Genomic DNA, 12,717 nt, shown 5'->3' with positions numbered 1-12,717 from the left:
CGGGGGGAGCGGCGGGGCCGGGCCGCGGGGATGGACCGCCCACCGCCGGGGGAAACGGGGGCAGCGGGCGCGGGCGGGCGGCCCGGGGCCCGGGGCAGGCGGAGGGTCCCGGGGCGGCGGGGCCGCGGTGGGCGAGGGTCTGGGGGGTCTCCCCTGTGCCATCTCCGTCCTGCTCCGTGGGGTCTGCCCGGGGGGGGACCCCGTCCCAGGTGGGGTCCTGTCGGTGCTGGGGCTCCCCGGGCAGCGGCTCCCCCGGTGCAAACCCAGCCCGCGGCCTCCGCACCGGGTGAGGGTTCCGGGGGTCGCCCATGGGCCGCCCCCATCCCGCTCTCCGGGGTCTGTCCGGTGGGAACCGTGTCATCGTGTGGCTCCCGGTGGTCCCAGGGAGTCCCTGGGCAGTGGCCTCCTCCAGGACAATGCGGCTGCCCCAGTCCAGGCCCAGCCCTCCGAGCAGGAGGGTGGTGGGAGGGGGTCCCGGGAGTCACCCCTGTGGCCCCTCCGTCACACTCTGGGGTCTGTCCAGCCGGCCCCCCATCCCTGGGTGGCTGTCGGTGGTCCTGGGGCATCAGTCGGGCGCTGGCATCGCTCCTTCCCTTGGCCACAGCAACACCCGTGCCCGGCTCGGGGCTGCCGGGGCAGCTCTGTACCAGGGACAGGGACAGAGTGGGGATGGGGCAGCTCTGCCCGCTCAAAGCCCCCCACGCCCACCCCCACATCCCCACTGCCACCCCCACATCCCCACGCCCACCCCCACAGCTGCTCCAGGGCAGCACAGGTGACAACGGGCTGGCTGCAGCTCCCTGCTGGCTCCTGATCCCTTCCCAGCTCCGAGCTCTGGGGTGGCATTCCCTGCTCGGGAATTGTGTTCATCCAAGGAAGTGGTGGTGTCCCTCGCAGCACTGGGCCGTACTGGGCTGCACTGGGCCGTACTGGGCTGCACTGGGCTATGCTGGGCCGTACTGGGAGGCACTGGGCTGTACTGGGCCACACATTTCCCACAGCCACCGTGAATTCCCGCTCTATTGGCTCCTCTGCTCAGCTCGGAGTGGGACCGTTACCGGGACACGGCACCGGGGACTCCCCGTCCCCCTCCGGACCCACTGGGGACACACGTGCGTGGCGGGGCCGGGGGTCCGCCGGGGGGTGTTCGGGCTACAGGCCCCGCGGTGCCCGGTGGGGCCCGGCCTGGACTACACTTCCCATCGTCCCCCAGCGCGACCGCGACTACAACTCCCTTGGTGCCCCGCGCGGGGGGTGTCGCCCCGTGACGTACCTGGCGCTATGGCGACGCGGTGACGTCACGGGGTGAGAAGTCCCCGCGGCGGCCCCGGCCCGGCCCGGTCCCGGTCCCGGTCCCGGCCCGCTCATGGCGGCCCGGCGGCTCCGCGGTGCCCTCCAGCTCGGGGCGCGGCAGCGCCTGCGGGCCGGGGCGGCCCCGCCCTGCAGGTGAGCGGCGGCGGCAGCGGGGCGGGCGAGGCCCGGAGGTCACACCGGTCCCGGGGGAACCGGGGCGGGCCCCGGGGGGACGATCGTGCTGCGGGGTCTCCTCGGGGCCTGCCTGCACTCCCGGGACCCCTCAGGGCGGGGGTCGCGCGGGGGCACCCTGGGGGCCACGGGGGGTCCCGGGGGTCGGGGGTCCCGCGGCGCCCCCGGTCCCCGTCAGAGGCCCCCGGCCGCGGGTTCGGCAGCGGCGTCACGGTCCCGCCAGCGCGGGGACGGCCCCGCGGCCCCCGGGGGGGGCAGCGACCTCTGCGCGGGAACGGGACGCGGGGACAGCGGTGTGGGGACACGGTGGCCCGGTACCTCCCTGCCCGGGGCTCGGTGTGGCAGCACCGGCAGAGCTGGGGGGGACGAGATCGACCTCCTCGGGGGGTCCCAGCGCTCCCCGGGACCCCCGGGGCAGCCCAGCCAAGGGACACCACCAGGGTGGAACCCCCCAGTGATGTGACAGGTGACAAGTGATAGGGGGAGAGGTGGGATCTTCCCCCCTGGGGGCTCTGCCTCTCCTTGTTGCCCCCCTGGAATGACCCCGGAGGGATGAGATGGGGCCAGAGGAGGAGGAGAAACTCCGGGGGGGGCACCGGGCAGTTGTCCCTGCTCCAACAGCGGGATTAGGTGTCCCTGAGCTCGGGTTTCCTGGCCTTCCTCCTCCTCCTCCTCCTCCTCCTGCCAAGAGCTAGTCTGGGATCTGCGCTGGGACTGAACTCCCCGGGGGTGATTCCCATCCCGGGAGGGGCCTGGGCTGGTCAGGAAGGGACCTAGGAAGGGGTGGAAGGGGGCCAGGCCAGTTGGGAAGAGGCCTGGGAAGGGCTGGAAGGGGCCTGGGAAGGGCGGGCAGGGCCCCACCACCGCGGTGGTCCCGGGGCTGCCCCCCTGGCCCCGTCCCGGCACCCCCCGTGTCCCCCCAGACACGCAGCCCTGTGTGGCCTCCGGCTCTCCCGCCTGGCCAGGCCGGGCCCTGTGCCCTGGGAGCCCCGTTCCCAGCCCAGCAGGACCTTCCTGAACCTCACCAACAAGCGCAAGGAGTACTCGGAGCGGCGCATCATCGGGTACGTCGGGGAGCCCGGGGGGGCAGCGGGCACCGTCCCCCCGGCCCCAACACCCGCTGTGCCCCCCAGGTACTCGATGCAGGAGATGTACGACGTGGTGGCCAACGTGGAGGACTACAAGAACTTCGTGCCCTGGTGCAAGAAGTCGGTGGTGGTGTCGCGGCGCTCGGGGCACATCAAGGCCCAGCTGGAGGTGGGGTTCCCGCCCGTGCTGGAGCGTTACACGTCCATCGTCACCCTGGTCCGGCCTCACCTGGTCAAGGTGAGGGCAGGACACGCTCTTTGGGCGGCTCTTCTGCACTGCTGGGGCCCCTCCAGGGCTGTGCCCAGTTCTGGGCCCTCACGGCAAGAGAGACATTGAGGGGCTGGAGCGTGTCCAGAGCTGGGAACGGAGCTGGGGAAGGGGCTGGAGAAGGGGCTGGAGAAGTGAGGGAGCTGGGGGTGCTCAGGACAGGACAAGAAGGAACAGCCTCAAGCTGTGCCAGGGGAGGGTCAGGCTGGACATCAGGAGGAATTTCTGCATGGAAAGGACGGTCAGGCCTTGGCAGGGGCTGCTCAGGGAGGTTTGGACTCCCCACCCCTGGAGGTGTCCAAGGAAGGACTGGACGTGGCACTCAGAGCTCTGGGCTGGGGGACAAGGTGGGGATCGGGCACAGGTTGGGCTCGATGGTCTCAGAGGTCTTTTCCAACCTGATTAATTCCACGATTCCATGATCCCCGTGCCTGTGCTCTCCCCCTCCCCAGGCCGTCTGCACCGACGGGCGCCTCTTCAACCACCTGGAGACCAACTGGCGCTTCAGCCCCGGCATCCCCGGCTACCCCCGCACCAGCACCGTGGACTTCTCGGTGAGACCCCGCCCGGGGGCAGGGAGGGCAGGGCAGACGTTCCCCTGGGGGCTCACCTGCTCTCCTCCCCAGATCTCCTTCGAGTTCCGCTCCCTGCTGCACTCCCAGCTGGCCACCGTGTTCTTCGACGAGGTGGTCAAGCAGATGGTGGCCGCCTTCGAGCGCCGCGCGGCCAAGAACTTCGGGCCCGAGACCCGCATCCCCCGGGAGCTCATGTTCCACGAGGTCCACCAGACGTGAGGGCGGCCGGGCCGGGCCCCCCCGGACTGTGCCGGGCTGGGGCTCACCTGCCCCGTGCCCACCCCCCAAATATTTATTCGAGTGCGTCTCCGCTGCCGTTGCCTCAACGTCCCCCCGGCCCCGGGGGGCTGCGTCCTGGCGCTGGACTCTCCCTGGTTTTGTAGCTGATTTGGGGTTTTAAGTTTTGTTTTCAGTTCTTGGGAGTTGTTTTTGGTTTTGTTTCGTTTTGGGGTTTTTTATTTAACCCTTTTTTTTTTTTCTGTTCTTTTAACTCCTCGGCCAGGCCGGAGGGTCCCAGCGGGGACAGCTCCTGGTGCCTGGGCCGTGCTCCGGGACACAGGGAGGAAGGAAGGGTTTGCTGGGTGGGGGGGCCTGGCTGGATCCCACACAGAGCTGCTGGGACCCTCCACGTCCTCCCCAGCCCTCCCAGGGACAAAAGGGAAGGAGCTGGCACAGGGAGGAGCCCCCCGAGCCCCCGGCTCACGGCCGAGGGACCCCCGACGTCGCACAGTTTGCACAAGCCACACGCACAGGGTGGGGAGGGGGCGGCTCAAGCTGCCCCCCCCCCGCCACCCCCACCCCCAGCACCCAACACCGGGACTGGGACGGTCCCGGGATCGCCCCCAACCGCAGCCCCCCGGCCCCACTCACCGCTCCTCACCTGCGGTGGGGGCACAGGGAAGCCTCTGGATCCCCCCCACCACAGAGCCCCCCCGGGGGTTGAGGGGCTCCCTGAGCCCCCCGAGGCCGCCCTGGCTGTGCTGCCCGAGGAAGGGCTTTTACAGGCCAATAAAGAGCATTTTCCAAGGGTGAGCAGCCTCCTGGTCCTCATTCAGCACGGGAGGGGGGAGCTGGGGAGGTGGGGGGGGGCTGCAGCTGGGACCCCCCGACCCAAACCGAGTTCCTGCCATCACCACTGAGGGGCCAAGGGCCACCCCACCGACCCCAACGGGACCTCGGAGCACCCCCAGGCGGGGTGGGGGCACCATCCCCTGACCCCCCTCCCCACGTCCTGCAGAGGGAGGGAGGTGAAAGGCTCGGGGTTTGTTAATAAAAACATTTATTTTGCATTTTGTTGTTGTTTGTACAGAAGTGCCCAAGAGCTGTGAGGGGGCTGGGGGGGTCCCAGCTCTGGCTCCTGGGGGCTTCGGACAGGGAGGGGGGGTCACACAAACACGGGGGCGCGGCCGGGGAGGAGTGTATCGAGTCCCTGTGGGAGGGCCTGGACACGAGTCTGGACTGAACCCTCTCAGGGGGGGGCTGTGCCCCCCCACGGCCTCACCGGGACCACCCCCAGCCCAGCAGTGGGGGAGCCGGGGGGCTCCCAGTGTGTGGGGAGTCGGGGGGCTCCCAGTGTGCGCAGTGAGTGCTGCTGGGGTGGGGTGGGGGCACAGGAGACCCCCCTCACCTCACACGGGTGGGGAGAGCCAGGGGTGGGGCAGGGGAGGGGGAGCAGCCGGGGGGGCTCCGCTGACCCCGAGGAGCCCCCGGCCGGTGCCCGGGGGGGGTTCAGTGCCGAGGGCGTCCGGGCCGGGCCCGGCAGCGCAATGTTCCCTGGGGAGCACAGGCCGCGGCCCTGTCCCCGTCCCTTCTTTACCCGGATTTGTAGCCCACGAGCTGCATCAGGCCCTTGGTGCTCATGGATTTGGGCCGCTCCAGGGGGAATCCCAGCGCCCGGCTCCAGATGAGCTGAGAGAGGACGCCCAGGGCTCGGGACACCCCGAACAGCACCGTGTAGTAATTCATCTCCTTCATCCCATAGTACTGTGGGGGGAGAGGGGAGTCAGGGCAGAGAGGGGGGAGCCAGGAGCCCTCCACATGCCCAGGGAACATGGACAGATGGGAAGGACAGACAGGCAGAGCGACAGACTGACAGGGAGAGGGACACACGGCTCCCAAGACCCCCAGGCTCACCTGCAGTAGGACCCCACTGTGGGCGTCCACGTTGGGCCAGGGGTTCTTGGCCTTGCCCTGCTCCAGCAGCACGTTGGGGACGATCTTGTAGAGCTGAGCCACGAGCTTGAACAGAGGGTCCTTGGGCAGGTGTTTGAGGGCGAATTCCCGCTGGCAGGTGTAGCGAGGGTCCGTCTTCCGCAGCACCGCGTGTCCATATCCCGGCACCACCTGCAAGGACGGGGGTCAGAGCCCGGCAACTGCCCCGCAGCACAGCCCCTGGACCCCCAGCATGGCCCCCAGACCCTCAGCTCAGCACCCTGGCCTAGCCCCTGGCTCACCCTGCCTGAGTTGAGCGTGTTCCAGATGAAATCACGCAGCTTCTCATCTGACACCTCCTTGCCCAGCTCCTTCTGAAGGTCAGTCAGCCAGAGCAGCACCTCCTGCAGGAACGGTCCGAGTGAGGCCAGTGGGGCACAGAGAGACAGACAGCGAGAGGGACAGAGGGACGGGGAGGGGGGCCCACCTGGTTGGCGAGGCCGTGCAGGGGCCCGGCCAGGCCGTTCATGGCGGCGGCGAAGGCGAGGTACGGGTCAGACAGGGCGCTGCCGACCAGGTGACTGGTGTGGGCACTCACGTTCCCTCCCTCGTGGTCACTGCATGGGCGAGGGGGGGCATCAGGACTCCCCCATCCCCACCAAATACCCTCCAAGGCATTCTGGGCGGGCCACAGCGTTCCCAGCCTCGTACAGCCCTACCCCAGTGGCCCCACGCTGTGTTCCCAGTGCCGCCCCCGGAGCGGCCCAGGCATGTCCCCAGAGCCGGTCCTGTCCCTGCCCTGGGGCTGGGAACGGGGCCAAGTCCCCCCCTGCTCCAGGCGCCGCTGCTGCCTCCCTACCTGTGGATGGTGAGGTAGAGCCGCATCAGCTCGACGAACTGGGGGTCGGTGTAGCCCAGCATGTTGGTGAAGTTGTGGGACCAGTCGAGGTTGGGGTCGATGGCCCCGATGCCGCTGCCCTCCCGGTACAGGTTGCGGTAGATCTTGGCGGCGACGCACGGCAGCTTCGCAATCAGGTCCATGGCGTCCTCGTACACAAACTGGCGCCGGAGGGGTGAGAGGGGGTGGCTGCCCTGCCCCCCAGCCCCCTGCCCCCAAACCTGCCCCCAAACCTGCCCCGCCCGGCCGGGGGCCCCCCCGTACCTCCCAGTACTTGGCGCGGTGGATGCCCTCGGCGTAGGCGCGGGCGAACTTGCTCTCGCTGTTGAGGGCGGTGACGGCCGCGCTCAGCTGGGACATGGGGTGCAGGTTGGTGGGGAAGTTGTCCAGCATGGTCACCACGTGGGAGGGCAGAGCAGCGCGCCGGGCCCACTCCTTGGACAGCCAGCTCACCTGCGGAGGAGGGGGGGTCAGGGGGGCTCGGCCGAGGGGCTGGGGGCTGCCAGACCCCCGCCAGCCCCCTTCTTACCTGCTCCTGGGTAGGGATGTCTCCTGTCACCAGCAGCCAGAAGAGCCCCTCAGGCAGCGGCTCCTCTCCCCCTGGGGCTTTGGGCAGCTTCTTCTGGCACTCGGGGATGCTGTACCCGCGGAAGCGGATGCCCTGCGGAGCCCGGCACGGGTGTCAGCCCAGCGGGGCCGGTGCCAGGGGTGGGACGGGGTGGGACGGGGTCCTACCTCATCAGGATCCAGCACAGAGGTCTCGTAGATCAGTCCCTTCATGCCCCTCATCCCGCCATAAACCTGGAACGGGCAGTGAGGCCACACTGAGGGGCTGCGGCACAGCCCGGTGTCCCCCCGTGCCCCCCGTGCCCCCCACTCACCATGTCCACGGTGATCTGCCCGATGGCCGTGCTGCCGTGCTGCTGCCGGAAGCTCTTGATCTTCGCCTGCTCCTTGGGGATCATGGTGGCCAGGACATCTTTGAGGTTCTGGGGAGAAGGGAGTGGGCCGTGAGCTGGGGGCCGAGCACAGGACAGGGGGTGACAGGAGAGGTGGGTGACAGGAGAGAGCTTCACAGAGCAGGGTCCCCCCTTACCGTGGCAGCGCTGGCGTGGCGGGCGGCCAAGAGGACACACGGTGCGTTCTGTGGAAGAGCAGACACAGAGACCCCCCGTGTTAGCAGAGCAGAGCCCCCCATGCCCCCCGGCTGCCCCATTTTGGGGGGTGCAGCTGCACACGGAGCCCCCAGCCCCGGCTCTGTGACGGGAGCCCTGTGACCCCGGTGAGATCCCAGCTCCCAGGGGCCGTGCCCAGCGGCTGGAGCCGCTTCCCTCGCCCACACGGATCAGGGCCGGGGTGAGGGATCAGGGCCGGGTGAGCCGGGGCAGCGCCGCCCCCCCCCCCCATTCCCATCACGCACAAGGGCAGCCGGACCCGGATCCGGACCCGGCACAGGGAATGCGGCTGCATTTCCCTTCCTGGAGCCGAGCACGGCAGCCCTGGCACACGGCAGCCCTGGCACAGCCGGAGCCCAGCCCGGCCAGGCCGCGGTTTTCCTGTGCCGGGGAATCCGAACTTTGTTCCTCGCCCACGCGTGGGAACCGTGGGAACCGCGGGGACTCCGGCCGGGAACACCCTGGGAACACCCCGGGCCGGCAGCGCCCTGCCCTCGGCAAAGGGGGCAAAGGGGGGCTGGGGGACACCGGGGGTCGCCGTGCCGGGGAGGGGGGGGTCACACCCACAGGGACACCCCGATCGTCCCGGGGGGAGCTGCGGCAGCGCCTGCGGCAGAGCCAGAACATGACTCGGTTTTTCCACTGGCTGCCGGGGGGGGGGGGGGCGCGGGGGGGGGGCGGGGGGGTCACCGCAGCGAACCCCCGGCGTGGGCCCCCCCCGCACCCCCGGCGTGGGACCCCAACACCGCCAAGTGTGGCCGTGGCGGGCGACGGGGCCGTGTCCCCCCGCAACAGGCGGCTCCGGGAAGGGAAAATGCCGGAGGAGGAACAATGGAGGCGGCTCCGGGAAGCCCAAGGTCAAGGCGGCCGCTGTCGCCGCCGCGGGGGCCCCGTGTCACCCCCGGTGCCACCCCCGGTGTCACCCCCCGTGTCACCCCGGTGCCACCGCGCTGCGGGGCTCCCCGCGGCTCGTCCCGCTGTCACCCGGCTCAAGGTCACACGTGCTGTCGGTGACACCGGGCACCGGCTGGGGGCGGGGGGCACCGGGACCCTCGGGGGCCCCCGCCGTGCTCGGGGGGTGCGGGGGCTCCCCGGGCCGAGGGTGCGGGGTCGGGCCGGGGGGAGGAGGAGGCGAAGGGTCGGGATCGGGGCTCAGCCCGGCGGGGCGGCCCCCGCGGGGGGGGGGGGGGAGCGGGGCCAAGTGGGGCATCAAAACACGGCGGGCCGGGCCCCTGCTCCCAAAATATCGCCCGGTCGATAGAGACACCGCAGAGCCCGTTATGAAACGCCGGGGCCGCGGCCAAGGCAAACAGCCCGGGGGGGCCGCGGCCGCCCCGACCCGGTACCGGCGCTCGGCCCCCCCCGGGGGGCCCGTCGCGGTGACCCCGGCCCCCTCTGCCCCCCCCGGCCGGGGGGGGGGGGGGGGGGGGGGGGGGGGGCGGTGAACGGGGGGTCCCCGCCCCCCACTCCCCGCTGCCGGTGCCACCGGGCGGGACCCCCTCGGGGACGGTGCTGCAGCGCAGTCGTACAACGGGGGAGCGGCGGGGCCGGAGCCCCCAGCGGGGGCTGCCCCAGGGCGGGGACCCCCCGACGGGGCTGCCGCAGCGGCGGAGCCCCCGAAACAGCGGCCGGGCCCGGAGCCCCCCGATTCCTCGCCGGCTCCGACAGGGCCGCGGCGCGGGCACTCCCAGCCGAGCCGGTGCCCACCACGTGCCGCTGCGGCCCCGCGCCCCCCGGTCCCGTCCCCCCCCCCGCCGCCACCGCGCGGTCCCTTTAAGGCAGCGCCCCCCACATCGCCCCTTTAAGAACCGGACCCCCCCATTGCCCCCCCTGCGGCGTCGCCCCTTTAAGGCGCGGCGAGGCCGGGCCGGGCGCGCTCACCTTGGGCCCGCGGAGGCGCGCGGCCGCCCGGCTGCCGGCGGCGAGGAGCGTCATGGCGGCACCGGGACGGGACAGGCCGGGACGGAGCGGGACCGGGCGGGAGCGGGACCGGGAGCGGGGCGGGAGCGGGGCCGGAGCGGCGGCGGCGGCGGCCGGGGGTCCTCAACGCGCGGGCGGGGCGCGGCGCGGTGCTGATCATTAGCATAGCCCCGCCCTCCTCGTGGCAGAGCCGCTCGCTATTGGCCGCGCCGCGCGCCGCGGGGCGGGGATAGGCAAATGAGGCGGCGGGGGCCGCGGGCTATAGGTGGCCGCCGCGTTCGCCTGATTCAGGACCGAGGGTGGGGTGAGGCGCCGCCCGCCCCCTCTGTCGTGACGTCACCGGCCGCAGTGCGTGACGTCACGCCCTGTGTCATCCTCACGGTGTTTCGGTGTGGCTCGGCTGCGGTGCCGGGGCAGCCCCGTGACGTCACCGGGCACCCGGCCATGTGCTGTGAGGTCACCGCGGGCCATGACGTCATCCCACACCCGGCCACAGTGGCCTGTAGGTTGCAGGGCCCTGGCTCAGCAGTGACCTCAGGGGGTGGCGCGTGGCCAGCATTGCCCTGAGTGGCCCCGGTGCAATGGGTGACATGAGGTGACAAAGGGTGACATGAAACCAGGGGCTGACCAGAATCACCTGAGCAATGTCCCCACCCCGAGGCCGAGCCACAGCAGGTGGACACTGACCACAAGGGAGCTCGAGTCACCTGGGACACTTGGGGACACTAAGGTGCCACCGGTGTCCCCACGCCCCCCACCCCGCCCCACACACACCAGAGTGAGACCCTCGGGCGGGCCCACGGCCCCTTTATTGCCTGCAGCAGGGACGGGGGTCCCCAGACCCCCCGCCCCAAGGGGGGCTGAGCCCCGGTGTCTCCCCCACGCCCCCCGGCAGTGAGGCAGGAATGTCCCTGAAAATGTCCTGGCAGCAGTGAGGACACGGCCTCACCCCACGGCCGCCCCGGGGAATAAATAGGACGGGAGCTCTGGACGGGGTGAGGCAGCACCGGCTCCAGCGCTGTGGGTTTCCCCGGCAGGTCCGTCCGTCCTGGCGGGGATGAGGCACACGGGGACATCCCGGTGGATCCTGGTGCTGTCCCGGGCCCAGCGAGGCCACCGGGCAGCGTGGTCCAGAGGCAGCTGGGGCATCACAGCTCGTCGTGTGGGATGTGGAGCGCGTGGTCACACAGGTCTGCGGGGACAAGGGGCAGCACTCAGGGCACGGCCGGACCCCAGGGGAGCCCCAGGACAGGGGGGAGACCGGTGGAATCCTCAGAAGGCACCGGAGCCCTGCGGGACCCCCCCCACATCCCACCAGGCCCCAGTGCCCGTCCCAGCCGTGACCTGAGCTGGAGCGGCCTGCACTTCCCTGGCTTTGCCCTGTGGTTAATGACAAACTTGGATGTTTGGGCAGCGCTGCCAGCCCGGCCCCTCCCCACCCCGGCCCCTGGACACAGGATGAGCCACAGGAGCAGCTGGAAAGACCCCCAGGACACCCTGAGAAGGAGCCTCTGCCAGGTACAAAGGGACCCACCCCGGCCCAGCTCCGGGGGCCACATTCAGCACTGGAAAGGCCCAAAGGTCATGGTGTGCCCTGACCCAGGTGTTTGTGAGCTGGAAATAGCCCCCAGGACGGGAGATGGTGCCATGGGCTGTGCCAGGAGAGACCATGGAGCCACAGAGCAGCTGCCCTGGCTCAGCCCCAGCACCTAAAAAAAGCTCCAGCAGCAGCAGCAGTGTCTGGGCACTGGGCTGGCAGTAGCACCTCAGCACTGAGATTTTGGGAAGAACCTGCAGCTCCTCCTGTCCCAACCCCGACAGAGCAGCCACGACCCCCAGAACAGCAGAGACCCCCCTGGCTCACCCGTCCTCTTGCTACAGAGCCGATCCTTGACGTTTTCAGCCTCGTGGGAGAGAAACTCAATGAGCTCATCCTCGTATTCCTCAGCGATGCTCTCGCACTGCAACGGGAACCACGGCGGTCACGGGACACCGAGGGACACCAAGAGAGCCCCGGGGAGCACAGGGGGAACCGGTGACACCAACACGCCCCCGGAGAGCCCCTCTCCCAGCAAATGCCACGAGGGCCCCCCCACACACCGCGAACTTCAGGCTGGAAGTCACGTCCCCGTCGAACTTGACCCCAGAGAGGTTCATCTTGGTGCCGTCGTGGGAGATCACCCGCACGTAGCTCTTCCTGTGCGTGGCCTGGTCCGTTTTCTCCCCGTACTCCTTCATCTTCTCGCACACCCGCTCCAGCAGCTCCGTCAGATGCGCCTCCGAGCGCGCGTACGGCACCTGCGGCCGCCGGGGAGGGTCAGAGGGGCCGGGGCAGGACAAGGGAGCTCCGGGAGACGCCTCCTCACCTCCACGACCGACTGGCTGCCGTCGGGGTTGATGCGGAACGAGCCCATCTGGATGGTTTTCCTGGGGTCCACCTGGGAGATCTCCCACTCCAGCTCATCCACCAGTGCCCGGCACGCTGAGGGGGGCACAGGGGTCAGGGGGGTCCCAGCTCGGACACACACGGAGCCACTGAGAGGGACTGGTGGGACTGGTGCAGACTGGGAGGGGTGGGTGAGGAAGGGTCTGCGAGGAGACCCCGGGCCTGTCCCCAAGCAGGGGGAGCACAGCCACAGGATGAACAGATCACAGTGGCCCCCCCGGCCCTGACTCCCATCACCTCCTGTCCCCCCCGGGCCCCCCCCTGTCCCTCCCTGTCCCCCAGTCTCCCCTTGTCCCCCCACCTCCGCAGTGCAGGTCTTGGCTCCGGCGGGCTCCGGCCGCGGGCACCAGCGATGCCAAGGCCACGGTCAGGCAGAGTACGGCCGGGATCCGGCCCCTCATCCTCGCGGATCCGCTGCGGGCGACCTGCGGGCAGGTGCAGCTCCAGCGCCGGTGGCACCGGCGTCCCCACACCGTGTCCCCCCGGGACCCCCAGCCCCCGCAGAGCCCCGGGCACCGCAGGGCTTCATTCCCCTCCCTGAGCCCTTCAACCCCCGTCCTCTGCAGGGTCTTCCCGGACAGCACATAGACCCCTCCCCTGTAAGGCTGAGCCCAGAGCCCCTGTAGAACCCCCTCTCCTATAGGGCTGAGCCCAGAGCCCCTATAGAGACCTCTCCCCTCTGGGCCAAGCCCAGACCCCCCTACAGAGCCC

General features: G+C 70.6%; 3 protein-coding genes across 3 annotated transcripts; 1 reads left to right on the top strand and 2 right to left on the bottom strand.

Moving 5' to 3' along the window:
• Positions 1-1,332: 1,332 nt before the first annotated feature.
• COQ10A (coenzyme Q10A) lies at positions 1,333-4,448 on the top strand. Its single transcript, XM_027669285.1, has 5 exons — positions 1,333-1,446; positions 2,409-2,549; positions 2,619-2,811; positions 3,294-3,395; positions 3,468-4,448. Exons 1-5 carry the CDS (start codon positions 1,367-1,369, stop codon positions 3,633-3,635), a joined length of 684 nt encoding a protein of 227 aa, XP_027525086.1. The 5' UTR covers positions 1,333-1,366; the 3' UTR covers positions 3,636-4,448.
• A 230-nt stretch (positions 4,449-4,678) lies between these two features.
• Positions 4,679-9,599, bottom strand: CS (citrate synthase). Its single transcript, XM_027669283.1, has 11 exons — positions 9,522-9,599; positions 7,562-7,609; positions 7,347-7,454; positions 7,201-7,266; positions 6,995-7,126; positions 6,730-6,918; positions 6,427-6,626; positions 6,055-6,184; positions 5,870-5,971; positions 5,550-5,759; positions 4,679-5,399 (listed from the first exon to the last, which is right to left on the bottom strand). The coding sequence occupies exons 1-11, from the start codon at positions 9,573-9,575 to the stop codon at positions 5,229-5,231; spliced, it is 1,410 nt and encodes a 469-aa protein (XP_027525084.1). The 5' UTR covers positions 9,576-9,599; the 3' UTR covers positions 4,679-5,228.
• A 1,060-nt stretch (positions 9,600-10,659) lies between these two features.
• On the bottom strand, positions 10,660-12,453 carry CNPY2 (canopy FGF signaling regulator 2). The gene is made up of 5 exons (XM_027669263.1): positions 12,308-12,453; positions 11,927-12,042; positions 11,661-11,858; positions 11,425-11,521; positions 10,660-10,752 (listed from the first exon to the last, which is right to left on the bottom strand). The coding sequence occupies exons 1-5, from the start codon at positions 12,405-12,407 to the stop codon at positions 10,709-10,711; spliced, it is 555 nt and encodes a 184-aa protein (XP_027525064.1). The 5' UTR covers positions 12,408-12,453; the 3' UTR covers positions 10,660-10,708.
• Between the last annotated feature and the right edge of the window lie 264 nt (positions 12,454-12,717).

The sequence above is a fragment of the Corapipo altera genome, unplaced genomic scaffold (genome assembly GCF_003945725.1).
Source record: "Corapipo altera isolate COAL_440 unplaced genomic scaffold, ASM394572v1 223, whole genome shotgun sequence".
NCBI classification, from domain to species: domain Eukaryota; kingdom Metazoa; phylum Chordata; class Aves; order Passeriformes; family Pipridae; genus Corapipo; species Corapipo altera.
The sequence above is the reverse complement of the archived record's forward strand: the minus strand, read 5'-3'. Positions and strand labels throughout refer to the sequence as shown.

Coding starts and splice junctions, on each gene's coding strand:
- COQ10A (XM_027669285.1), top strand. CDS start 1,367: ATGGCGGCCCGGCGGCTCCGCGGTGCCCTCCAGCTCGGGGCGCGGCAG. Junction 1,447..2,408: donor GGGGCGGCCCCGCCCTGCAG/GTGAGCGGCGGC, acceptor GTGTCCCCCCAG/ACACGCAGCCCTGTGTGGCC. Junction 3,396..3,467: donor CCAGCACCGTGGACTTCTCG/GTGAGACCCCGC, acceptor TCTCCTCCCCAG/ATCTCCTTCGAGTTCCGCTC.
- CS (XM_027669283.1), bottom strand. CDS start 9,575: ATGACGCTCCTCGCCGCCGGCAGCCGGGCGGCCGCGCGCCTCCGCGGG. Junction 7,127..7,200: donor CTGTGCTGGATCCTGATGAG/GTAGGACCCCGT, acceptor CGGGCTCCGCAG/GGCATCCGCTTCCGCGGGTA. Junction 6,919..6,994: donor ACATCCCTACCCAGGAGCAG/GTAAGAAGGGGG, acceptor CCTCCTCCGCAG/GTGAGCTGGCTGTCCAAGGA.
- CNPY2 (XM_027669263.1), bottom strand. CDS start 12,407: ATGAGGGGCCGGATCCCGGCCGTACTCTGCCTGACCGTGGCCTTGGCA. Junction 11,859..11,926: donor GCAGCCAGTCGGTCGTGGAG/GTGAGGAGGCGT, acceptor CGGCGGCCGCAG/GTGCCGTACGCGCGCTCGGA. Junction 10,753..11,424: donor GCTCTGTAGCAAGAGGACGG/GTGAGCCAGGGG, acceptor TTGTCCCCGCAG/ACCTGTGTGACCACGCGCTC.